This window comes from Vicugna pacos, chromosome 13 (assembly GCF_048564905.1).
Source record: "Vicugna pacos chromosome 13, VicPac4, whole genome shotgun sequence".
NCBI lineage: Eukaryota > Metazoa > Chordata > Mammalia > Artiodactyla > Camelidae > Vicugna > Vicugna pacos.
The window spans coordinates 42,989,887-43,016,432 of NC_132999.1; the positions used below are offsets into that span (position 1 = coordinate 42,989,887).

General features: G+C 53.5%; 2 protein-coding genes and 1 long non-coding RNA gene across 5 annotated transcripts; 1 reads left to right on the forward strand and 2 right to left on the reverse strand.

Annotated features, from left to right (window-relative positions):
* Positions 1-3,094: 3,094 nt before the first annotated feature.
* Positions 3,095-8,126, reverse strand: GJB4 (gap junction protein beta 4). Of its 2 annotated transcripts, none has more exons than XM_031683999.2 (2): positions 8,026-8,101; positions 3,095-7,003 (listed from the first exon to the last, which is right to left on the reverse strand). In XM_031683999.2, exon 2 carries the CDS (start codon positions 6,617-6,619, stop codon positions 5,819-5,821), a length of 801 nt encoding a protein of 266 aa, XP_031539859.2. In that variant the 5' UTR covers positions 6,620-7,003; positions 8,026-8,101; the 3' UTR covers positions 3,095-5,818. The 2 variants fall into 2 exon arrangements, with proteins under 2 accessions (XP_031539859.2, XP_031539858.2); XM_031683998.2 differs by having other exon boundaries at positions 3,096-6,688; positions 8,026-8,126.
* Positions 8,127-9,353: 1,227 nt separating this feature from the next.
* GJB5 (gap junction protein beta 5) lies at positions 9,354-12,919 on the reverse strand. 2 transcript variants are annotated; one of them, XM_006212724.4, is made up of 2 exons: positions 12,729-12,919; positions 9,354-10,540 (listed from the first exon to the last, which is right to left on the reverse strand). In XM_006212724.4, exon 2 carries the CDS (start codon positions 10,517-10,519, stop codon positions 9,698-9,700), a length of 822 nt encoding a protein of 273 aa, XP_006212786.1. In that variant the 5' UTR covers positions 10,520-10,540; positions 12,729-12,919; the 3' UTR covers positions 9,354-9,697. The 2 variants fall into 2 exon arrangements, with proteins under 2 accessions (XP_006212786.1, XP_031539857.1); XM_031683997.2 differs by having other exon boundaries at positions 9,354-10,543; positions 12,729-12,906.
* A 1,558-nt stretch (positions 12,920-14,477) lies between these two features.
* On the forward strand, positions 14,478-24,829 carry LOC140700720 (uncharacterized). The gene is made up of 3 exons (XR_012079302.1): positions 14,478-14,757; positions 18,118-18,237; positions 24,737-24,829. It is a non-coding gene; the product is annotated as an uncharacterized lncRNA (long non-coding RNA).
* The last annotated feature ends 1,717 nt before the right edge of the window (positions 24,830-26,546 follow it).

A 26,546-nucleotide genomic window follows, 5' to 3' on the forward strand; every position in this document is an offset into this window, starting at 1 on the left:
TGGGCACTTGGAGGTGGTGGGAAGGAAATAGGTTTTGAACATATTCTGAAATTATATCCAATGGGACTCGCTAATAGTGTGGATGTGATCATGAAGAGACACCTAGGTTTTTGAATTGTACAGTTGGGTGGATAGGAATGTCATCTTCCAAGATGAGGAAGACCAGAAGAGAACATAAATCTGCTTTTAAAAAAATTTTTTAATTTTTTATTGACGTGTAGTTGATTTACAATGTTAGTTTCATGTGTACAGCAAAGTGATTCAGTTATACATATATACATACATATATATATTCTCTTTTCAGATTCTTTTCCATTACTGCTCATTATAAGAAATTGGATGTATTTCCCTGTGCTATACAGTAGGTCCTTGTTGTTTATCTGTTTTATGTATAATAATGTGTATCTATTAATCCCAAACTCCTAATCTATCCTTTACCCTCACCCCTTTCCCGCTGGTAACCACTGTTTGTTTTCTATGTGAGTCTAATAAATCTGTTCTTTGTTGGGGGGGGTTAGGAGTTCTATTTTGGATGACCAATAGGAAGTTGGATGCGTGACTCTAACCCTCATGGGAGTGGTTAGGTCTGAACATAAAAATGTGAGAGTCATCAGTTTATAGATGATTTTATAGATGGTTCTGATCACAGAGGGGAAATGTATATAGAGGAGAAAAGAGGGTGGAGAACTGGGCCCTGGGGCATCCTGCACTTAGAGATCAGCAAGAGGAAGAAGAATCAATGGAGACCCAAAAAGACTCATCAGTGAGAGAGGAGGAAGCCAGGAAAGGGTACTGCCTGGAAGCCAAGGGAAGATGGTGTTTAAGGAGGGAGCTCTCAATGGCCAGATGTTGCTGAGGGAGTAAGATGAGGATGAAGGACTGACCATTGGATTTGGGAATTTGTTGGCCATTCATGACCTTGACAAGGGGCAGCCCTGACTGGAGTGGTTAAAGTGTGACGAAGTGGAGATACCAAGTGTAGACAATTTTCAGAGGATTTTGATTTTTTTGTAAACAGGATAGTAGCTGGAGAAGGATGTGGTATCAAGAGGGAATTTAGAAAAAGAGAGAGAGGGGAACATTATTGGATGTTTACAGAAAGGGAATTGCAACAACAGTGGAACATAGTCTAGAGTAGGTGAGAGGTGATGGGGTCCAGTGCCCTAGTACAGGGAGCAGGAACACGCTTCATCCACATTGCAGGGGAGAAGGCAGAGTGAAGGGGCACTCATGCCAGGAGGTCTGCAGACTTGGTGGTGGGGGGTAAGTTAGCGTTTGCCTGCTGCTTCTATGCACAGTGGCATACGATGCCCGGCTATCAGCTAGAATGGGGATTAGGAAAACGGGGACTGGAGGTTTGGGGAAAGAGGAGAAGGCATGATATTGTCCTCTTAGAGAAGAGGGTTAAAGTTTTAGGAAAATGTAGAATTTCTTAGAGATGCAGAGTGCCCACTTGAGCTTTGTGGCCAGAAGTGTCAAGTGAAACCAGCCAGGCCAGCTCTATTATTCCCCAGGTGTTCTGGAACAGGTGCCATATGGAGAGCTGGGTTTAATTGGAGGTAGGATCCTGCCTGGTGGGTGCCTAGAGAAGCACAGAAAGGCAAGGGAATGGAAGGTAACTAGGAGTCGGCGATGATCTGGTGGCCCCTGGAGTCTAAGCTGGGGAAGGAGGGGAGGGAGGATGTGAAGAGGGTGACAGACATTGACATAGTGGTGGGTCAATAGAAGGGGCAGAAGGATTGCTGGAGTGAGAATGAGAGACAGTGAGCTACACAGATAGGCGCTGGTGCAGCTCTTGGTACAGACGAGGTCTAGGGTGTGAGCACGCAGCGGGGTGGAGGAAAAGACTGTTGGACACGAGGAAATCCAGAAACGGAGAGGTCAAGGTGTTCGGTGTAAAGCTACCAAGAATGGTAATAAGCATCTTGGCAGTGAGACAGGCAGCGAGCCAGAGGCTGAGAGGGCATGCGAATGCAGTGGGATAACCAGGGCTTCTTATCTGTGTCTCCAAGTCAGCATGTCTGAAACTGAAGTTATCAGTGCTTCCCTCAAACCTGCTCCTCCACTCAGTAAACGGCCCCGCCACCCAGAAACCTGTGTGTCTCTGATACCTCTCACTGCTTGATCCCCACACCCAACCGAATCACCCCATCATTTTGACTCTGTCTTGTAAGCATTTCTGAAATCTAGGTACTTCTTTCTATCTCCACCGTGTACGCCCTACTTTAGGCCACTATTGTTTCTTACTTGGCCTGTTGCCTCAGGCTCTAAACAGCCCTGCCTCGGCCCCCTCCCCACATTGTGACCAGACACTGTAAATTAGATCATGTCACTTCTGGTCAAAGCCTCTCCAGTGGCTTTTCATTGTCCTTAGGGTAAAGTTCAGAACCATTAACAGAGTTCTCGAGGAAGCACTGCACCACCCAGCCCCTGCCTGCTTCGGCCTGGCTTCCACCCTCCTGGGTCCCTTCCAGTCCTTGCATTAGGTTTGGTCTCCCTCTCAGGCCTTTCATGTGCTCCTTCCTCTGCCTGGAATCCCCTCCCCTCTTTCTCTAGGTGTCAGCTTCCGAAGTCCCAGGGAATCTTTCCCTGGGTGCCTGCGTGTTAGCTCCCCCGCGCCTGCCAGCAGTAACCCCCGCCTCCCCAGCACCCCATGAGTTCAGTAGCTGTCCATTCATAGCATGTGGCTCCATGCATGAGGTCAGGGACTGTGCCTGATTCTTCCCAGACGAATCCGCAGCACCTGGCACGGGGCTTGTCATCTAAAAGTGAACCATTTGTTAATGTGAATTGAATGGAAGATTCTAGAGGTGGAGCAGTTCTGGGTGAAGACAAGGTCCAGGGTGTGGTCCTGTGAGTGGGTAGCTAAATGGAGGAGGAGGCCACAGGAGACGAGGATGGCAGGGAATAAAGAGGACAGAGTGACACACAGGTGGTCCCTGAGGCTCTGGGCCATGAGAGACCAGAAAGACCGAGAGTCATGTGCTCAAGTCTTTAATGAATGGGGAGAAGCAGGTGGAGCAGTGGGGGTGGGCAGAGGGCAGAAGAGAAAGATGCAGGCACCTCAGCTAAGGGAATAGTTTTCAAGAAGGTGGTGGTGGAAGGTCAGAGGGTGGTGGTCTCAGGCTGGTCAGATGTGCTTTTGGCCTCTAGCTGGCTCAGTGGCTCAGGACTGGAGACCTCTTGGACCACAACCCATGGAGAGGGCATGGGAGTAGTCAAGGTCTGGGATGCTCTGGCCATTTGTTGGACCCAGCAGCAGCTCCTGGACTGGGGAATCTGGAATCTCAGAGGGAGTTGACTAGGGCTGGTCTGCTGGCCTGCATGTGGGGGCTACCTTGGTTTGAGCAATGCGGGGCCATCTGGTTCAGAACTGGTTGAGAGGACCATCCTCTGGTCTGGATTGGCGGTGGGGGCTGCCTTGTTTCCTGGAGAGTTCAGTGGATGGTTTTGGTGCCCTGCCTGTACCTCCTTTTCTGGGGGACACACACACACTCATGGCTTATAGCTGCCCCTGGAGAATTGACCCTGACTGAGTGGGAGCCGCCTACCCCTCCTACCAGCCCTTCTGCCCTTGGGGTGGCCTGAAACCAATGACTGACTGCTACAGGAGTTCCAAAGCCTGATGCCCTTTCCTCCAAGGGGGACCGCTCTGTGGTGGGATTTATGATTCAGAGGCTGCTTACCCCACCCGTGGGGATCAGGCCATGGCCGAGTTTCCCTGAACTCATTCGCTGCTCAGCTCGGCCCTCTCCCCACCCTGTTTCCCTTGTTCCTTCCTTCACAGGCACACAAATTCCTGCCACTGGCTCTGCTCAGGGGAACCCTGGCCTAAGAAGGGGTGAGTCTCTGGTCTTGTCCCATAATCAGGGGTGGGCATGGAGGCTCTCCTTGAACCATGGGGCACACAGCCTCAGCACATTCAACTCCTCCCTGTGGGTTGGGAAGTTCCCCTCCCTTCTCTAGGCCAAAGTTTCCTCACCCATAAAAGAAACCTTTAGTCTGGACTTAGTGAAAACAACATCAAAACACACAAACAAGAAATCACTACGCTCAGCTCCTGGGCTAGGTGTGGTGGAAGACGCTGAACTCCTGGGCTAGGTGTGGTGGAGGATTCAGATTCAGATCAACCAGACACAGTCCCTCCTGTCAAGCAGCTCAGAGTCCGTTTAGTCATTTCACAAACATTTATTGAAGGCAACTGAGGGCCTGGATGACTCAGTGTCCTGTGCGTGAAGGGCTCATGGACTGGTGGGGAGAACAGACCACTCCAATCTGGGAAGAAGGGCAGAGGCACAGGCGAGGCTGGCGCAGGGAGAAGGCAGTTAAGGCTGTCCCTGGGGTTCGAGGAAGGGTCCCAAAGGAGGGAGGGAGGGCACTTCGGGCAGAGAGAACAGCATGTCTGAAGGCTTGAGGCAGGACCTGGTGTGATGTGTCTGGTTGGGGAACCACAAGCCCTTTGGTATTATTGGTGGTACAAGGAGGGAGGAGGCAGGGGGTGCGGCTGGGAACGTCAGCAGGGTTGGATGGATGGCAATGGTGATGACAGTGGCGGTGAGGGGATTTTCAAAGCAGGAGGAATGACATGATCAGATTTGTATCTAGAAAAAACACTGTCCCTGTACTGGAGGGCAGATGGGAGAGGCCCAGCGGGAGGGTGTGGGGTGGGAGAGGAGGGGCAGACTCAGAAAACATTTAGGGGTTGAAAATAGTGGGATTTGGTGCTGCAGTGGGATGTAAGGCATGAGGGGCTAGGAGCTGGGGAGGGGACGAGGCTGTCAGGCCAGCTCCTGGCTTGGATGCCTGAGTGGATGGTAGTGTTATTCATGGGGTGGGGAGTGGTGATCTTTGGGGAGGGCAGGTTTGAGGAAAGATGACATGGTCAGTTTGGGGGTTGCAGAGTGGGAGATGTCTGGGGGTCTCCCAGAAAGCTGTCCCATGAGCTGTTGGTATGGGGCTCTGGGACCAGAGGCAGGTCCAGGCTGGAGCTGTGGGTTTGGAAGTTGTCAAGTGAGTGGTGAGGGAGGATGAGAGGAGGTAAGCAGGAGGTAAGTTGCTCAAACTTGAGGATCTATGGGGGACCGTTTAGCTTGGATGCTCTCAGTGGGTTCCTGGCCTGTGGGGATGTGCCTCCTAGACACGCTGGCAGACTCCGCATCCAAGACTTGCTCTTGGCACCATCTCACCCTCCTAGGGGACTCACCTCTGGGGACCTGTGCTGGGCAGGGTTAGGGGGGCCGGAATGTGGAGCCACATGCACTCATCTGAGGGACACTCGCTGAGAACCAACTCATGCTAGGCACAGGGGCTCCGAGGGTACCTTCCCTCCTGCCTTTGTTGTAGAGTCCAGAGACCCCTGGAGCAGCCTCTGGGCTTCCCAGCACATCCTGGGGGCACATTCTGTGGGTGGTGTGTGTGGGGTGAGTGTGTGTGTGTGATGGGTAAACCTGTACCTGAGGTTCCAGGGTTCAAATGCCCACTGAGTCTTGACCTCCTCTCCAAAGTCCATCATGAATCTCCCTGCTTTCCTACCCATCACTCCTCCCCTGGTCTGCAAAGTACAAAGAAAATCATATTTATTAAGGGTTTTGACACACCCTAATGCCACATACAAAATCCCTGCCAGCCATCAATCTCCCCTTCCCAGGGCTCAGGACCCAGAGACTGAACTGCCTCCCAGCATTGGCCCCTGGGTGGGCTTCCTGAGCTCCACACCCACCTTCCTCACCTGCCCTGCTGCAGAAACGATGCCACTGCCCTGCTGTGGTCTTAGGGAGCAGGCCCAGGCTCTGGTGGTCTCAGCCGCCGACCTCACCAGTTACGGGTACCCACCTGCATCTATCATGGTGGACCTGACCTTCATGAGGACAGAGTTCCCATCCTGGGGGTGCTCTCCCTGGGAAAGGGCATATGGTGGGCACGTATCAGGCAGGTGAGCCCGGCACCGGGACTGCCGGCGCCTGGGGCCGAGGGTCTTCAGGCACCTCTTGCCCACCAGGTAGGTGACCTCACTGAGGTTGAGCAGGATGCAGATAACAGCTGTGGCCACCATGAAGTAGGTGAAGACCTTCTTCTCTGTGGGTCGGGAGATGTAGCAGTCCACGGTGTGGGGGCATGGCGCCTCGGAGCAGGCCACCACGCGGGGCATGTCATAGTCCTGGTAGAGGCGGTGGAAGATGTAGAGGAAGCCGGAGTCGACGGCAGCCTTGAAGATGAGGCTCAGCAGGTACGTCCACCAGAGCCCGCCCCGCTTCTTGCTGGGGTTGTCGTACAGGGACGGGGCGTCGGGCCCGTGTTTCCGGCGGTGCTTCCGCTCGCGCTCATGGCGGTAGGCCACGTGCATGACCACGAGCAACGAGGGGCACGTGACCAGGATGAGCTGCAGGGCCCAGAGGCGCACGTGGGACACGGGGAAGAACTCGTCGTAGCAGACGTTGGGGCAGCCTGGCTGCTTGGTGTTGCAGACAAAGTCCTTCTGCTCGTCGTCCCACACCTCCTCGGCCGCCACCACGTACACCAGCACGCGGAAGATGAAGACCACAGACAGCCAGATGCGACCCAGTGCCGTGGAGTACTTGTTGACCCCGCTCAGGATGCCCTGCAGGAACGCCCAGTTCATGCTGATTGTGGCCTTGGCTCTCCTGTGCGCACCTGTGCGGGTCCTGGGGGCCACGAGGCCTCAGGGAACCTGGAAATGGGTGCCCTTAATTAAAGGTGTGATAGGCAAAGCCATTTCACAACCACTGTCATCATGTCCTCACTTGCAATGACTCAGTGGGATAGGGACTACCATCCTCCCTGATTCACAGGGGAGTAAGCTAAGGCCCAGACAGGCACCCGCCCACGGCCCACGAGCTGGACTTGAACTTCCATCTTCTAGTTCCACAATCTGGGCATATTTTATTCTACAAGGTAATAGATAAACGTGAAGGATAATCATCCTGCATGGGTGTGCGGCTGATCTCATCGACCCCAACTTTCAGCCCTGCGGGTCACACAGCATCTAAAGAAACAGTAACAAAGTGTGGGTTGGATCCAGGGACGGACCACGCAGGAGGTGGGGATGTGTATCTTTTTCCCTCAACTTCCTCCAACTTTTATTGAGCCAGGCCCTGTGCCTTGTGGAGTATTATGCACCCTCATTCTTCTCTCTGGCTCCAGGATGTCCCCCGCCCTGACGTTCCCTTCCAAATGAAACAGGCTCTTTGGAACGATGGTGGCTTGGTATCATCCTGCCACCTCCTGCGTTGGTGCCAGGCCTGAGGGCTGCCTGTCCTGACCACAGTCGGTTCCTCTGGAATTCCAACCATTCCAGCCTTAAGGAGGGACTTGGGAATGGACAGAGGCAAGATTCTGGCACAGTCCTCCCCCCACCATTTACCTTTTCTTTCCGGGACCCCCCAACCCCCTTATGTCTTTGCTCAGTGGCTGTTCGCTGCCCACATCAGCTCTCGTTTCATTCAGGACGTGTCCTGCCTGCGCCATCCTCCACACCCCTTATCTGGAGTGCCATCTTGTTCCATCTGTGGCCCCGGCCCCTCCCCTGTCCCTGACTCAGATCTCAGCATCCTCAGACCTTGTGCCTCTGGGACATTTTCTGAGCACCCTCCTCCATCTTTCCTGGCAGAGTGCCTCACTGGTACACAAATGGTCTGTTTACCAGTTTTCGGTACCAGGCTGTCAGCTTCTGGAGGGCAGCCTCTACACCTCACTCGTCTCTGATTCCCCAGGACTCAGCACCAAGCCTGGCCCCGGGAACACGCAGTAGATGTTTGCCAAACCTGCTGGAAACGCCACTTCTTCCTGACCCTTCCTCTTTCTTATCTCCTCTCTAGACTTCTGTCCTTCCTTTGGTCTGGCAGGACATCCCTTCCCCTCCTTGGGGCTTCCCTGGGTTTCCCCAGAGATCCTGTGTCCCCTCTGCTCCTCCCTGAAGCCGGGCCCACAGCCTGAGGTCCCCTGGGGGTCCTCAGCCCATCTGATCCCTGCCTCCCAGCCCAGTCTCCTGCCCGACGTGGCCCTCACCTTTCTTGAGTCTAGCAGCCACTCTCCTGTCTGTGGGCTGGTCTGTCTGCCCGTCTGCCCCAGGGCCTCCTGTAGGCAGCTTTTGTTCCTTACTCCCCTGCTGGGTGGGGCTTGCTGAGCCAATGAGCCAAGCAAGAGTGCCCGGGTGGGCAGGCAGGCTGGTGGGCGGACTTCCCGGGCACGCGTTCAGGGTAAACACCTGTGGCTCTTCTCCCCTGGCCCACGCCTTCTCTGCAGTTTGGTCAGGCATGGCTGGGTCTGGCTCCCTGCGCTGGAAGATATATGGGTGAAACTGCCGTGAACGGGGGCAGGGAGCCTGGTATCCTGGTGCTCGGGCCCAGGTCGGCACCAAATGGCATTGTCCCCTCTTTGATTGCCTTAATACCCCGACCCTGTCCCCCTTTCCCCAGGCCTCTCTCCTGCCCTTTTCCTCTGGAAGCCTGGTTCTGAGGCCCTTAGCGGCTGACATCTCTGGAAAGGGGCAATCTCAGTTTAGACCAGGATTGCATCCCACCCTGGCAGGGACATTTCTGGGGCCTAGAGCTTGGGCTGCTGGTGAGTTGCATAGGGGATGGGAGGGGCCGGCTGTGGTTCCTCTGAACAAGGGCACCGCTGCTCTGGTGGAGAGCAGGAATGCAGGGCACAGCATGAAATTCTCCAGCTGGCGAAGGGCCAGGCGCAGCTTCCCTGTCCATCCCCTCTGGGCCTGGGTCTCTGTGGAGGTCGGAGTGTGACCCAGTGGGGGCTGCAGAGAGGCCTTGGGCCTGCGTCCTGGTGGCTGGGACAGTGAAGGTTAATGCACAGCCAGGGAGGGGCTCCTCTGCCTCATTTCCCACAAGCATTTATAGAGCACTTCCTAATACCAGTGATTAACACTTATGTGGCCCTTTACAGCTGGCTAACCCCATCCAGCCGTGAGCTCATCCAGCCTCACAACCACCCCACAGGCTTGGTTATTAACCCATTTTGGAGGGAAGCTGGTCACTTTCCCAGATCCCAGTGGAACTTGGGTTCAAGTGCAAGTGTTATGACTCAAAAGTCCATTAACTTTCCACTGTGACATGCGGCTCCCCACATACCAAGCTCCATTCTCTTTGCAGACCACCCACGGGCTTAAAATTGCAACTGGGGATAAAGGCTAGACTTGAGCATGAAAAGCAGCATGGTCCCCCCACCCTCACCCCGCAGGAGTGCTGGGGGACCCTCTCCTGGGGGAGGGAATGGGCTCTCATGTGGCTGGATCAAGTTCAGCTCTTTGCAGGGCAGAGATGTTGGCCCAATGACCTGATAAGGATAGAAAAGGGCGAAGGATCGAAGGGCACGTTGAATCAGTGAACGCGCTGACTTTTATTAAGCCCTGACTGTGGGCCCCACACACCAAAGGCATGTTATTATCTCTTATTAAACCCCTCTTCACCACGACAACCCAGGGAGGTGGGCCTCCTCATCTCTGTTTCACACAAAAGGAAACTGAGGTTCAGCTCTGAGGGGTACCTTGTCCAAGCACCCAGCTGGGCTGTGGCAGGAGCTGGGGAATAGGGATTTGACCCCAGGGCATCTGTCCCTCCCTCTTGCCTGCCCCCCACCCCTCACAGCTTAGCACCCCCACCCCCAAGGCTGCACCTCTGAGAGGTGCCGGGTCCTTCCAACCCAGACGGGACCAGGCAGTTCCTCACACATTGGTTTTCTTCACGTTGTCTTGAGGGTGGTCCGGTAAGAGAGGAGGGGGAGTGTCGGAGCCCAGAAAGATGAGGTCTCCAGAGAGGAGGTCGTCTGGTTTGCAGGAAGAGGCAGCCCAGTCCCGGTGGCGGCCCACGTCCCTGGCCCGGGCTCTCCTGGCCACCAGGCACTCATGGCACCTCTTGCTCACCAGGTAGGCCAGCTCCACCAGGTTGAGCAGGATGCAGATGGCAGCCGTGATCACCATGAAGAGAGTGAAGATGTTTTTCTCCGTGGGCTTGGAGATGAAGCAGTCCACCGTGTTGGGACACGGAGCCGCATGGCACTTGACCACCCGAGGGAGGGTGTATTTGGGGTAGAACAAATGGAACACGTAGAGGAAGGTGGCATCCACACCAGCCTTGAACACCAAGCTGAAGACGTACGTCCACCAGAGCCCACCCCTCTTCTTTCCGGGGTTTAGGTAGAGGCGCCCACCATCCTTCCCCACCGCCTCTTGGTGCTTCTTCTCCCGAGCCTCGCGGTAGGCCACGTGCATGACCACGAGCAGTGAGGGGCACGTGACCAGGATGAGCTGCAGGGCCCAGAGGCGCACGTGGGTCACGGGGAAGAACTCGTCGAAGCAGACATTGGAGCAGCCTGGCTGGCGGGTGTCACAGTTGAAGTCTTTGTGGTCGTCGCTCCACACGCGCTCAGCCGTCACCAGGTACACCAGCACACGGAAGATGAAGACCAGGGACAGCCAGACGCGCCCGAAGGCGGTGGCATACTTGTTGACTCCGCTCAGGAGCCCCTCGAAGATCCCCCAGTTCATGGTGGCCCCAGGCGTCGGCTGCTACTGCGGGGAGATGATAATGCTAATTTCCCACATTTATGGAACGCTCACTCTCAGCGCTTTATAGGACTATGTCATTGTGTTTGAGACTCACAGCCACGGTGGAGTTAGGCTCTATCATTGTCCCCCTTGTACAGATGAAGGAAACTGAGGCTGAGAGGGGTCAGACGGGGTTACACTACTATTAGCTACAGAGCTGAGACTGGAGCATAGGTAATTAAGCCTAGTACTCAACTCTTACCCGTAAAAGTGGGTGAAGGCGGGTCCAGGGAGCCAGCCACCTGCTCCTCCCAGGGCCTCAGCTCCAGTCTTGTGGTCCCACACAGTGAAGGCTTAAGGAGGTGGGACATCCTGCCTTCATCCCTCTGTTCCAACCCCAGCCCTCTCCTCTGGGGGCCGAGCCCAAGGATGACTTCTTTCCTTTCTGAGCACTGCTGTCTCCCCTCAGACAGCCTCCTTCCAAGGGGAATCTGCTCTTTGACTTGGCTTGGGGGCTTGGGTTAGAGAGGAGGCTGGAACCTTGTCCCAAAACTCCCATCTGGTCTAACACTCCATAAATATCCAGGCAGTGTCCTGCTCAGGTGCCCCTCACTTGAAGCAAGGTCAGTGGCAATCCAACTGAAATAGAGGGTAGGGCACAGTGATTCTCTTTATCCTGCAGGCTTCCTGGAGTTGCCTGGTGTTCCCGTGTTTCCCAAACTGCTGTTCCCTGGAGCCCTGCTCAGTAGGCTGGTCACAGAAGCAGTAAGAGAAAAGGATTCTGTGTTCAAAATGGTAGGCAAGCACTGTGTACAGCAAAGTTAAACAGGTCCCTTTACTTGACCATACTAGTAAGTTCACATTATGAATCTCCAAAAAGGGGTCAGAATATGTAGCATCTGCACAAACTCCTTCGACCACAGACCCTCCCTTTTTTGGCCGTCTTGAGGAACAGACACCAAAGTGGGAACTGCTGCTCTGGTTAGTTCTGCCGTTCAGTTTGGCCTGATGAACATACAAGAATCAGATTTACCTCCAATTAGAGGACGTGACTACTGTTCAGAGTGAAGGATGCCTCAGTTCCTCACTTGGAATTCCTCTGCCTGGTGGAGAGACCCACAAATTGTGGCCTCACCTTACCGGCTCCCCCTGCCCACCTGACCCCGGAGACCTCAGGGAGTCGGTGTACACAGCCTCCTTTTTTTTTTTTAAACTGAAATATAGTCAGTTACAATGTGTCAATCTCTGGTGTACAGCATAATGTCCCAGTCATGCGTACATATGCATATATTGCACAGTCTGTTGCTCTAAGGGGTTCCTGATGCTCCTCCAGGACTGGTCCAGGCTGAAGATCATCACACTGTCCTGACCCCCTGCACTATCTGCTTCGGATAAGCAAGGTAGTGACAAAAGCCAACATTTACTGGGTGTTTAGGCAGTGCCGGCACTGTTCTGAGCACTTTGCATGAACCAATACAGCAACTGTATAAAAGGGTAGATGGTTTATCCCCAATTTACAAATGAGAAAAGTGGAGCACAGAGAGGTTAATTAATTTGCTCGCAGTTACACAGCTGGTAAGTGGCAGAGCTGGGATTTGAAGGCTGGCTGGCTCCAGGGCCCACACTCTGGGCCTGGGCCCTTTCCTGAGGTTGCAGGAAGTCTTCTGCCTGTCTGATCTGTGCCCACTCCTTCCTCCACCAGGTGGATCCCCAGTGAGGGAGGCCGAGGGTGACTCTGCTCCTCACCCCGTCATCTCTCCACCTTCCCGTCTACTTACCACTTGAATGTGGGGCCTCTGCTCTGAATCATCAGCTTGTAATTGCTCAGTCCTGCCTAAGGTGGGTGGAAATCCTGGCAGCTCCTCAGGGAATACCAAGGAGGCTCCAGCCCAGGGGCTCTCTGCCCAGCCCAATCTGGGGCGGGGCGGGGCAGGGCAGGGTGGGGTTTGGCAGGCCCAGGCAGAGCAGATCTGCCTCCTCAGCTCCTGGCCCCTCTGTGAGCCCCTCTCCCACTCAGTCCCTGGCTCCCACCTCTGCTCAGCTGGGGAGAGAGGGGGAAAACTGAGAGCAGAGGAGGGCGGAGCCCTTCATTCCTCCACTATCAGGACATGGGATGTGTCCAGGCTACTCCCCAGACTCTCCACCAGAGAAATCTCCCTCTTCCAGGTATGCCGAGGGGCAGGGCACATCTGGGCACAAATGGCCTTACCTGAGTGGCTACTCCTCCTGGCCGCTGGTGGTCGAACTCAGCAGGCAGCCGGAACTCATGTCAGAACCAGGAAGAGTGTTTAGGGAAGGCTGTTTCTAGGGACAGAGCTTGCCGATTTCGGCAGGCAGCCTGGGTGTGCCGCCGGCCCTGGATGGGGAGGAGTTGCATGGGGCCCTGCCATTGGCTGGGCCCCAGCCTCCCCAGACTGCCTGCAGTGAGGCCCAGGAAACTTAGGGGTTCCCTCCTCCCGGAGCCCTGAGCCCCAAATCCTGACATCCTTTCAAGGAGAACCACAGGTCCACTCTGACCCCCTGCTTGTCTTCCTACCCCTGGCCTCATTGGGAGGAGTTGAGGCCTGTCCTGGATTCTCATTCCTCTCCAGAAATGCCCTCTGCTACCTCTGGAGACTCTATGAGCTGCTCCAGACACTCCTCTTTCTCCAGTTGCTCCTCCGTGGCCTTCTGTTCTCACGGCTTCAGTTACCTTTGGAAGTGCCATGACTCCCAAATTCTGTCTCTAGCCCAAATACTTTTGCCCATCAATTGCCCTACCTGGATGCCCTTCCCTCTCCTTTCTCCTTGGACTACTCCTCCAAGAAGCCCTCCCTGACTGCACAGCCCCAGGTGGCTTAGGGCCCCATCTCAGGGCTTCCCATGGCCCTGAGCTTCCATGTGATCGTCAGACTGTATTGGAATAGTTGATTTCAACTAGACCTGCTCTAGGTGGAACGTCCCTGTTGAATGAATGAATCGGTCCCCACCAATGGACATTTTTAGGGGCTTGTGAGTGAGATATAACATGGATCAGCCCCTGACCTCCAGGAACTCACCAACTTGGCATTAGTTACTAGCTGGTAAGTCTAGCACCAGCTGTGCAGCCTCTCATGATGGCAAAGGGGTCATAGGACAGGTTTCTGGGCCCAGTCTGCCCATTCCTGCCGTCCCCTTGCTGCCAAAATCTAGTTCAGTCTTTGCACCCTGACACTGAGTGCATGAGGGGTTGCACAGAAAGCTGCCCTTTCTCCACATACACAGCCCCACCCCTCCCCCAGACAGGAACACCAAGTACCTGCCCAGCCGCTGCATGGCTGCCTGCCCTTCACCAGTCTCCCACCCCTGCCCTGAGTGGCTGCTCCCTGCTCCTGACACCACATACACTGGCCTTTCTACCAGCCCTTGTTTTACATTCAAGGATCATCGCTGAGACATGGCTGTGTGCCAGGGGCTGTTTGGTGCTGAGCTACAGAGATGAAGAGAGGGTCAGAAGGAGCTGGCGGGGTCTCCCAGCCTGGGACAGACACACTGATGAGGGGCCCGGAGACACACTGATGTAAGAATGGCCTTGAGGGGGAGCTCTAGCAGAAAGGACTTGGGATTGGATGAGTCCTGTCCAGAACAGCAACTCCCTGTCTAATGGGGGAGGCAGAGGAGGTTAAGGTAGGGGACATCTGTGTCTGGACCCCATACCCTGCACCTGGAGCTCATACACCCCTACATCTGGGTCCCACATCCTTACATCTGAAGCTTACACTCCTGCATCTAAGTCCAACCCCCACCACACTGGAGCCCACACCCCTGCATCTGGAGCAAATACACCCCAGAGCTAATACACCCACACCCCTACATCTTGGTCCCATAGCCCTACATCTGAGTCCTACACCCCTTCACCTGAGTCTCACACCTCTGCACCTGGGCCCACATCCCTGCACCTGGAATCTCACCTCTTTCAGATCTGGACAGCTTCCCTGTTTCTTGGATGTACAATGAGACATGCTGTACCCGTGAGGGGTGCCCTGTGAGGACAGAGACTGCAGCGCAGCACCTGAACAACTCTGCCTCTTCCTGTCTGCGCGACGCCCCAGTTTCCCATCTGTGCAGTGGGACAACGGCCTCGCCTACCTCATAGGGCTGGTGCGCTGATTAACCCAGCCGGTAGAGCTACAGTGCCAGAACAGCGTCCGGCACCTCGAAAACCCTTTCCACGACTGCCTGTGACGTACATCAAACTGCCTGCACACGCCTGGCACGGGGTGGGTACCCGCACAAAATGTCTTCCTCCCTTTTTCCCTATTCCTATGCCTCTTCTCTCTGAGATGCAGGGAAGGGAGAGAAAGGAGGAGAGACAGACTACTTGCCAGAGAAAATCTCCTGTGGATGGATGTTGTCTTTGGGTTAAAAAGGCAAGCCCTGTGTTAGGCACTGACTGTCAGGGAGGTGGGAAGTGTGGGCAGGGAGCGCCTTGGGAGGGTTTCTCATTAGTGCCCAGACACAGCCTGTTAGCCTAATTCACTTCTAAGGTGCCCTTTATCAGCAGGTCACATGGGGCTGGAATTCATGGATGGTATATCCAAGAACCACGAACACCACAGGTCCACAGCCAGCACAATGCAGTCCCCCCGCCACACACTCTTACACACGCGCCACACTACGTGCCCAGTGCTCCACACACGTGGGCAGTGCTGGACCCTGGGGGCCTAGTATGGTGCCTGGTACCCAGTTAAGCCTCTGTTTATGTTTCTTAAATGACTGATGTATGAATTACATGGACCCTGCAAAGAGAGTCACATGTATCTCCCTCTACACTGTTCTTCTCCCAAACTAGAGCCAAGTATAGAAGAGAGGAGACTCATGAATGGATCGGGTACAAAATTGTGAGAAGTGCTGTAAGAGGCATATAACACAGAGGACAGTGTCAATTTCTGCCAGAAAGAGACCCAGACAAGGTGACATTTAAGCTGGGTCTTGAAGGATGTGTAGGAGTTCACCAAGAGGAGAGTCCTTTGAAGCAAGGGACACAGAGTGCGCAGAGGACCTCTGTGAAAGAAGATGTAAAAATTTTGGAGAGTGGACTGGAACAGGGTTGGGGGGCACTTAAAAGCAAGGACATTCTGGACTGTGAAAGACCTGGAATACTGAGCTAAGGGGTTTGGATTTATCTTGCGTGCAGAGGGAAGCCTCGGGGAAGAAAGGAGGCGACGTAGTCAGATTGGTACAGTCCATTCTCATTCTTCATGGTAGTTATGTTCTGTAAATCACCACAGACACTGAATTAGCAAATCCTGAAACTTTGCCTGTAGGGGAAATACAGGGTTCGGTTCCTGCAAGTCTCTGCAACATTTTCATCAACTGATCAATACTGTAACCTTGTTTTATGTGTGCTTCTCTTTAAAGACACCTTATTTAATATATATCATTTACGTTGAACTCATAGCCAACAGCACTGTAACTCACGCCTGAACGAAGCTCATCTAACACACGGATTTACTCCCTAAAGCCTGTCACAGCCTTTCTGCGTTGGGAACACTAGACAGCACTTCAGCGCTGTGCTTGGGGGCCAGTTTAAACCACAGAATCACCTTCCATGAGCACAAAAATGGGCAAGAGTGGCAATAAATCGACCTCAAACAGGACATTATTTTACAGTATCATCTGGAATGAGGCAAAGCATCCCCTTGTTCAACCTGCATATCACATGACTCATGTTTCGCTGCTCTGTGCACGGATGTGCACGTGTCCATGGATGACAGTGGAAGCATCGCCAAGTATTGATTTTGGGGTTAAATAAATTTTAGGGACTAGGCGAACTCACACATATAGAATCTGTGAATAATGAGGACTGACTGTTTGGAAAGCTCCCTCCATTCGAGAGAAGCGGTGTGCAAGACCAGTAAGAAAAATTTATTGCAATGATTTAGGCAAGAGATGAGCCAGAGGGATAGATTTGGGAAATAGGTGGCAAGTACCACTGGCAGTGTTTGGGGTCTGACTGGATGCAGGGGAGGAGGTGGGAGGAAGAGCTGGGATGGCTCCCAGGTTGCTAGTTTTGGCGATTTGGCAGGTGGTGGGTCTCCTGATGGAAGTAAGGAAAACAGGAGGAAGGTAGGCTGTTTGTGGGGGAGGCGAAGGTGACAGGGAGTTTCTTCCCTGATGTTTGGGAGTTAATGAGTTCAATCGTCCATCTGCGGAATGGGAGGGTTTGAGGGGCAGCCACAGGGACTGTGCTGGCCTCAGGCAGTGATGGCTGGAGATGTGCTTTGCGGGTTGTCAAGAGCCACCAGAGGGAACGAGGTGATCTTGGGAAAGCGTGCAGAGTGGGAGGAGATGAGGGTCCAGGCAGAGCTCTGGGGAGCACTGACATTTTAGGAAGCAGGCATGAAAGAGTTGCTGGTGGAGGAGAAAGCATGGCAGGCAGGGGAGAGGCCGGTCAGGTCCCCGGTGACTTTTGCCAGAGTGATTTCAGCAGAGTGATGGGGACAGAAGGCAGAGGACAGTGGGCAAGAAAGCGCAGATGATACCTTTTCAGGAAGCTCGCAAAAGATGGAGGAAGGTTGGCTGGGGGCAGAGGGATCATGGCCAAAGGAGGGTTTACTTTTCCTGGGGAGACGAGGTGAGACACAAGGAAGGAGCCACTGGACCCGCAAGTAGATCTGGCTTTACATCTGTCTTCCTCTCCCCTCCCTGCTCTGCGCTGTCGAGGTACTCTGGGCTCTGCTTGGCTCTCTGGGTCCCTCCAAACCTCAGCCCGGGCCCTCTGTCTCTCGTCATCTTCAACATGTTCTGGCTCAGCCTGACCCCTGCCTCTTCTCCCTGTTACTGGGTGTGGGGTGGCTGGGAGTTGGACTCTTTTCTGGAGACCAGCCATCCCCCCAGGCTCCCTTCTGAATGCATCAGGCAGAGGGCCATACAGGCACCAGGGCCTGATACCCCAGCAGTTAACCATCAAAACGACTGCTCCCAAAGGAGAGTAAATTTTGTCCTGGAGGAACAAGAAAGGCTGGCCTGGGGGGCCAAGGTGGTGCCATTCACTGTGCTCAGGAGAGGTGGGAAAGCTGGGGTAGAAATGCCAGCTTCATCACTGGGCACCTCCGCTGGGCCAGATGCTCTACGTGCCTCACACATGTAACACTTACTGCTCTCACCTTGCCCCTCTCTAATCAGTTGTTCACACACAGCAGACGTCTCTGGAAAATGCCAATCATGTTAAAACAAAAATGTGTTCCAGGTCTTTCAGAGGTTCCCCATTATCTGGAATAAAATCTCATATTGCTAATGTGGCCTGTGAAGTCCTGCATGATCCAGCCTCTGCCACCCTTTGTTCTCAGCCTCTTCCCTTCCCTGTTTGTGCTACAACACAGTGACCCTCTTTCACTTTCGAGAACAGAGGACTCTCTTTCCCACCTCAGGGCCTTTGCACATGCCTTAATGCTCTTTTTCTCTGAGCTAGCTACCATTGAGTTCCAGACATCAATTTAAATGGCGCTCTTAGAAAAGCCATCCTTGACCCCTGCAACTAGGTCAGGTTCTGTGTTATCTTTTCCCTCAGCATGTGCTTCCCTGTATCCTCATCACAATGGCATTCCTAGAGTCACAGGTGTGCTCGTGTGTTTCAGGTCCTCTCCTTGAGACTGTGATATTCGAGGGGACCAGGCCCAGAGGTTGGGCCATGGGAATCACGCTCACTGCTCCAGCTCCACCATTTGGCATAGCACCTGGCACACAGTAGGTGCTTTGTGAGTATCTGAAGATGAATGGATGAATGATTGCATTTATCAAGAGTAAGGGAGCCAAGAGCACTGCCAAATTCTTGGGCAGAAGGATGTTGACATGATGTTGTTTTGACAGCCTGGGCTCTGGCCTGAATTCCCACCGCAGCTCTCCTGCCTACTGGCTGTGCAAACTTGCACAAGTTTCTTAGCCCCTCTGGGCCTCGGTTTCTTCACTTGGAAGTAGAGACCACTAGAGTACCTACGGTAGTATCTCATAGGATGGTTGTGAGGCTCAGATGAATGCAAATATGTAAAACATGTATGCCTGGCACGTAAGAAACACATGATAAATGCCAGCGGCTGCCGTTCTCAGCTGGGACTGACATCAGAGTGGGGCTGACGTGAGGCTGCTGTCTGATTTCTGTCCCCCATTATTTGGTGATGTCTTTGGGAGAGCCCATCGGTAAACAGCCTCATGGGCCTGAGCTGTCCAATCCTTCAGCATCACTGGAAGGATAGGAGATGCCACTGGTTCCTGCCCTGCAGATGCTTATGGACTAGAGGGGAGCTGGGAGGCCCAGCACACAGGTTCTGGGGGACGAGCCGGGCCCAGCCTGCAGGAGAGCTTCCTCTGTAGCTGGTTTGTGTCTGTTTTGAGGCTGTAGCCAGAGAGCCTGCTCCTTTGCTGGAGAAGCTTTGTTTTCTCCTGGAAACAGAGAGAGCTGTGAGTTCCTATCCCCAGTGGAGACTTTAAGCTTTTGGGGGTGTGTGTGTGTGTGTGTATGTGGTAATTAAATTTTTTTATTTTTTAATGGAGGTGCTGGGGCTTGAACCCAGGACTTTGTGCACACTAAGCACGCACTCTAACACCAAGCCGTACCCTCCCCTCTTCAAGGTGCTTCTTTTGAGCAGGAGGGGAGTGGTGGGATGGCAGGAGTCTTGGAAGGAGGGGCTGTGGGCGTGGCAGAGAAGCAGCAGAGCTGGGAAGAGGAGAGCAGTGTGCCAGAATCTACAAGACCCGCGTTCAAACCTCTCCTGCTGCTGAGCCACGTGGCCTTGGTCAAACCATTTCTCCTTTCTGAGCCTTAGCGTCCTTTCTGTGGAACGGGGTGACAGCTGCTGTGGGCAGTGACTGAGAGGACAAGTATGGTGAGTTACAGTTGGCGTGCCCCGTTCCTTCACCTCCCTGCTCTGTAGACTGTCCCTCACCAGTTGGGTAGACATTCATTTTTATTTTCCGGGGGACCCCAGTGGGCACATAGCCATGCTTTTCCCTGGGCCCAGAGACCCACCCCACCAGCTCTGCCTATGTTCCCATGCTCAGCCTGAGGGGGCTGGAGCTGGCCTGGCCTCCTTGGTCTCTTCCTACTATTTCGGAGACTCTGGGTCATGGCAGCGGTGAGACTGCTGTCCTGAAGACTGAGGGCCCGATGCTTCCATGCCCCTTCACCCCTCCACCCAGGCCCACAGTGAGACTGAACTGGTGACCCAGTCACCGGTGCCCTGCTGTCTCTGGGCAGCACGTCTTGATTCCCCGAGGGGCCTCCTTTGTAGAGCATTGAGAGGCTGATGTACAGTTCTTGCAGCTTTGGCCACTGGCCACCACATTCCCTGCTGCTGGCATTCCAAGGCCAGGGACCTCCCTTGGGTCTGGCCTGGATGCTCAGCACCTCTGCTCAGTCATGTCTAGTCTGGGGAGCACATGGCTTACTGCAAACCATTGGACAGATCTGGGTTTTAAACTTTGTTCCTTCTAGTGATCAGTACAGGCAGCAGGTGCTGTCAGAACCCGCCCCACAGCTCCTTGGTCTGCTGCGATTTGGGGATTGGGGGGACCTAGGTAAAGCATGGTGACTTAAGGCAGGGACACCCCTTGTCCAGTGGCCAGCACCTGCCACCCTGCTGGGGCTCCCTGGGCTTCTGGGTCCTCTCTGCCCGAGTACAGGGCAGGCTGGAGGTGCCAAGGAAGTGATGCCTCACTGGGGGCAGCCCTCAACCAATGACTGTTGGAAGTTAGGGCATAAATCCTCCAGCCTCCTCCCCGTGGGCTGAGATAACTATAAGGCCCATGTCCTTATCTTTCCCTGAGGTCCCCAGCAAGGCTGAGCTCACGGAGGTAACCCACTCAATTACATACCCTTCACCAGCTTCCTTCCCTTCTCTGCCTCACCTCCCATTCCCAAGCCCATATTTCCTGGGATCATCTCCCAAACAGACAACTTGCCTGCAGATCCTTGTCTCAGGCTTGGCTTTTGGGGAAGCCCAGATGAAGACATCTCTTAGTGAACCAGCAGCAGCCTCATTTCCCGTGCAGTTCTCCCATCCTCACACCAAGGAGCCACATCTCCCCACCAGCTCGCTCTCCTGTTGGCTGTTGACTGGCTCGGGGGATGAGACTGGCCCCAAATTGAGCTCATTGGTCACACTTACCTTGCTCAGTTGATCAGCCCACTGTGACAACGTAACCCACGCTGATCGACCAAAGGTCCTTCCCTGGGACTTTTGAATGTGGGCAGGGACAGTGTCTGTCCGATGATAAACACTGAGAAGTGAGGCTCTGGGCCTGCTGGTGGAGTGCTGTTTGGAAATGCCGCTCTCCTGGAGGAGATGGTGACTCTGGGACCCAGAGGGAAGCAGAAACAAGAGAGGAGTGAGTGAGTGCTTGGGAGGCTGTGCCTCCCTGGCTCCATTTATCTTTGGAACCCCGTGATGTGGTTTCCCCACTACAACACCCCTTTGCCCAAGTCTGTTTAATTTAAATTTCAGTCACTTGCAACCAAGAAGACTCTGTGTGACCTTGGGTTTGCCATTTAACAGAGCTTGCTGCATTGTAGGTGTCTGATAAGCATCTCTTGACTGACTTACACCCTCTGAACCTTATTTTCCCCTCATTTACATGTTGAGGTCAATAATAACTACTTCATAGGTTGTTGGAAAGATAAATGAGACAAGGAAAGCCTGGGGACTTTGAAGCGTCGGACCCAAGCAAAGAGCTCCTTTCTGCCCGGAAGGCTGAGGAGGAGCTGGGGAGGGGAGGCCTCTTGGGCGAGGGGTGCCGAGCCCTGCCTGGGTCTGTGGCTGGACTGCTGGCCCTGAGGGCTGCATGAAGATGATGTTGATGGGCAGAGGAAGGGAGGCGTCAATGCGAGTGACTTTTTTTTTCTTTTTGAGAGACTCAATAAGCAGCACAGAGAAGGGAATTCATGTTTATCGACTCCCCGTTATGAGCGAGCACTGGGTCCAACTCCTCGTGTATATCAGAGTACAGACTAGCGACCTGGAGGCAAATATTTTGTTTGGCCTTTGTGGAGCTTAAAGAAACATTTCAATTAATTGCCAACATACACAAATCCGGAGATTCCACATGAAAACATGGTTGGGGGCTGCTCTTGAAAAATTAGAAGTCCTAGCTACATGGGGCCCATATTCCCTGTGGCATCGATAGCTAGAATGACAGACAGCTCCCCTCTTCTGATGGGACATCCGCTGTCCAATTTGCACTGGCCCCACCTGGCCTCTTCACTCATGGGTGGGGCTTGTCTGGCCTTTAGTCATCTGAGATGGTAATTCTGGACATTTTTACCCCATCTTCCCAACAGCCCTGCAAAGTGGGTACCATCAGCCCCATTTTGCAGGTGATAAAACTGAGGGTCAGTGGTGAAGCGATCTGCTCCAGGTCACACAGTTATGAAACGATGGAGCTGGGATGGGTTCTCAGTTCTCACCGACCCCTAAAGTTTATTCTGCTGTCAAAAAACAGGGAGTGTTTGGCTTTAGGTAGAAGGAAGGAGGAGGAGGCGGAGAGGTTGGGCATTGGTGGTTGGGAAGAAAGGGTGCCAGGGAGATTGAGGTGAGGATGATATAGTCGGACCTGGGCACTACCAGTTGAAAGGGACCCCCAGGAGGACCAGATGAGGAAGCCTGCTCCCACGTAACTTTTAGGACATGGACGCTGGTCCTGGTGGTCTGCGGTCAACAAGAAATGGGTGATTTTGGAAAATTAACTGAGGGGAGTGAGGCAAGAATGATGTCAGGCACCTTGTTGGGAGCCTGGGTGGCCAGTGCTTTGGGACGTCAGGAGAGGGAGGGTAGGGATGGGGGAAGCGGGTCTGGTAGGGTGAGAAAGTGTGTTTGGCTTTGGAGGTACATGGGGAGATGTCGCGCAGAGAGTTGGCTGAACATGGATGGAACACAAGTGAGAGCTCCAGGCTGGAGCTAATGGTCTAGAGATTAAGCTGTGATGTCCAGGGTAGACAAAGGGCCCAAGCCGGGGGTGTCAGGGCTGAAGTATTTGGTGGAGGTTGGAAGGATGCCCCCATTCACTTTCTCTGATATTCTACGAGGTAATGAGGCCCCCACCCCTCTTTACCCAGCGGGCTTCTCCTTAATCGTCTTCCCTGGGGATGTTTGAGCGAAATGGATGAGCGAGAGGCAGGCAGGGAAGGAGGTAGGGAGAACTGGTTATGGCTCCCCCTCGGCTCCAAGTGGATAATTACACAGCTCTCTGAGCCCCAGGACTGGGCCAGGCAGCAATCCATACAGACAGCCTCTCAAAATTAATGGGACTCCAAGGGGTTTGAGATGGGGGGAGGACCAAGGCTCGGGGAGGCTGAGGTGAGATGAACTAGAGACAGGAAGACACCGTGTCTGAAAGATAGAGCCCAAGACGCACGCAGGGTCTGAAAGAGAGATGAAGAGAGAAGGAAGAGCAAAGACACCGAAGCCCAAGGAGGTTAAGTCACCTGCTCAGAGTCACACAGTAGTGAAGCTGGGCTTTGGCCGGTCTGTCTGCTTCCAGAGCGCCTGGTCTTAACTCACTTTCTGGTGCGAACTTTGTCTTCTCTGGGAAGTCACCGGGAAACTGGCTTGTAGGAACCCCCGGCCAGAACCTGGGGAAGAGCACTGCCTTCTGGAAATGGTGACTGAGGAAAACGGAGCAGGCACGACTTGTCCCTCGAGGCTCGGCTCGGACTGGGACCCTCCCCTGCTGGAACAAGGGCGAGGCGTGCTTCCTCTATCTGGGTAATTGTCTCATTTTTTTCCATGTTAGATCCGCCCTCTGCCCCGTCCGCAGGCAGTGAGCTCCTTGAGGGCAGGGCTGGGCAGGGGACACCTCCATCCCAGTACAGAACCTCAGCAAATCTAAAGACGAGCAGAAAAGAGGCATCAGCGAAGTTGGAGTCTGAATACAGCTGGAATTTGGTTTACAGACTTGAGTGAATGTTAATCTCTCGGTTTTGATAAACGTACCATGGTTATGTAAGACGTTAACAGGAAGGGAAGCTGGGGGGAGGGCACACGTGCGCTCTCTGAACTGCGCTGGTAATTTTCACATTCTCTCCAAATAAGTTTATCAAAGAAAAACAGCAGAACAGATTCCAGATGTTGGCTGGGGGCAGGGAAGGGGCCTGATAAAGGCTGGGCAGAGGTCAGGGCCCCAGAGGGGAGCCGGGCTGCAGAAAGTTGACACAGGTGTCCCATAGCCACATTCTCTCTTGGACAGGGGACAAAAGGGCACGAGGCACCTCGGGTACCCGAGTCAGGGCAGTGCAACTTGATTAGGGCCCCACTGATCCAGTGTTACCAGGGCCGCAAACTAAGTCTAAACTGTGCTCACCCAGGATTCAGTTCACCAAGGAGGGGTCAGGGGAAGCACCAGAAATATCCTGACCATCTCTACCATTTACTTCACACCTAGTATGTGCTGGAAGCCTCCTAAGCTACTCCACATACAGTATCTATTTGACCTCTCACAGAATTCCATTCTCTGGACTAGTCTGAGGCTCAGAGAGGTTAGGCAACTTGCCTAATGCCACACAGTACTTTCTGGCCAGAGCTCTTCTGACAGCCGGAGTGCGAGACTTTTCCAACCTTGCACCGTGTAGGGGACTTACCGTAGATGCAGCAGGGCTTGGGGTCTCCGAGGGCAGGAGCGCTGGACCACCAGGCCTCCAGCAGCCTGGAACCTGGGAGGCACACAGTTGTGGTTGACTCCAGGTCCCTCTCCTGGTAGCTCCTTCGTCCTCTTATCTTGACTCATGTCTGTTTTGCTGCTCTGTCCTCTCTGACACCTGCTCCTGAAGGCTGTCTGTCCCAGCTACTTCGTGGGGATGCTCAGCTTCTGCTTTTGGCCTCTGTGCCTCCTGCTCTAAGTCAAGCTAAAAGGGCAACTGATGGGCCCATCTCCTTGTCTTGTGAGCTGGCCACCCTGGGGTCCAGACAGCTGTGGCTGAGCTGCGGCGGGTGGGGAGAGGGTGGGCAGAATGCCGGCCAATATGGCTTAGGCTACGCTCTGCTGATGGACTGCTTGGCTTTGAATCCCTTGGCTTTGACTCCTGTGTGACTCTGGGGAAGTTACTTCACCATTCTGTGCTCTCAGTTTACCACTAGAGATAATAATGGTTCACTCTTCATGAGATTACTGTGAGGATTGAATGCACATAAATGTCGCAGGACAGTGCCTGGAATGGAGGAAGCACCTCTCCACCAATGGTTATTATTATTCTTGTTATTACTGTTCCAGATTGTGGTGCGTCTACTCGGCTGGGGCAGTCAGTGGGGTGAGCAGTGATGGACATGTGTGCTACACCCAGCCAGTCCGCCAATCGTTGACGCCCATGCTCTCCCTCCTAACCTGTTTGTGATCCCGTATGAAGGATTCATCCTAGGCAAAGGGAGAGTTCAGGCTTCCAGGTACAGGAGTGCGTGTGTGTGTGTAAAGTAAGTGTGACTCTCCCTCCATCACTGTGGCTGAGACCTGGGGCCGTGGCCCTGCTTTGGCCTTCACGCCGTCGCAGTGGTGGAAGAAGGCTTCTCTCTGCTCCGGCAGAGCACGGGTGGTTGTACAGCTCAGTGGTGGGGTTTCAGTGGAAAGTACAGACTGTGTCTGAGGATCAGGAATTTCCTAGGGTTGTAGGAGAACCTCACTGGATCTGGGTAAGTTAGCAAGTGGGTGATGAGAAAGGGAGGCAGTGATTTCAGTGGGGAGCTGCAAAGCTTGAACTCCTCCCACCCCTATCTGTGGAACAGCTATCTCTGCCAGCTCAGATTCCTATCTAGAAGTGTCTCTGGATCCCCAGCTGCTGGACATGTTGGTGGAGATCAGAGTCGAGAGAAGACTAAGGAGGCTGGTTAGAGGATGGCTCAGGCCTTCAGATATCGGATGCAGCCAGGACATGGGAGGAGGAAGAGAGGCCAGGAGGAGGCTGAATAATAATAGCAAACATTGTGCCAGATACTGTTCATTTAATCCCAGCAACAACCTAATGGGGAGCTGTGATGAGCATCACCCCCATTTTACAGTTGAGGAAACTGAGGCCAAAAGGGGTTAGGTAAATTTTTTCCCTGTTCACTTTGAACATGCCAAGATTATTTCTATCCCAGGGCCTTTGCATTTGCTCTTTCCTGTCTGCAGTGCTCTGCCCTTGAATCTTCATGAGGCCAGTATATTAGTGCTCTCTGGCCATGTAACAAATCACCCCCAAATTTAGCAGCTTAAAATTTGTTACCTCAAAGTTTCTGTGGTCAGGAATTCAAGAGCTACTGCAGGGCCACATTATGACTTTTGCCTTTGTTGGCCCCTTCTTAAAAGAATATTAAAAACTGTACTTTGTGATTGTGTTGGTTAAAGATAGATACATTAATATGATGCATTAAAATATTTTCTTTGACCTAAAATTTTCTTTCTTTCTCTTAACCTAATGGAAACTAAAACATTTATGTGGGTCCTAAAAGTACTTGCGGTCCCTGGGCACTGTGCCAGCTGTGTCTAGTGGACAGATTGGCTCAGAGCGGCTCAGCCAGGTAGTTTTTGCTCAGGGTCCCTCACGTGGCTGTGGATGCTGGCAGTGTTCGTCGTCACCCGAAGGCTTGACTGAGCCTGGAGGATCCACCTCCAAGATGGTACACTCACATGGCCGTGGGCAGGAGGCCTCAGCTTCCAGCCATCTGGGCCTCTCCATGGGGCTCCTTGAGCATCTTCCTGACATGCAGCTGGCTTCCCCTAGAGTGAGAGAGAGAGAGAAGGGCCCACAAGACCTTCTGTGCCCTATCTTGAAAGTCACACATGGTCCACACGTCACGATTTCTGCCACATTCTTTTCATTAGGAATGAGGCACGGGGCTGCTGGAGAGGGAAATTAGACTCTGCGCTGTGAAGGCAGTGGACACATTTTATAGAATTTGTGGACGTATTTTAAAACCATTTCACCTGGCTTCAGAGAGGCCTTCCCTGACCACCATTTCTCTCCTCACTGCCACCCTCCTGGTACTCTGACTCATCACTCAGTATCACTACCTAAAATTACCTTGCTCATTAGTCTGATTGTCTGTCT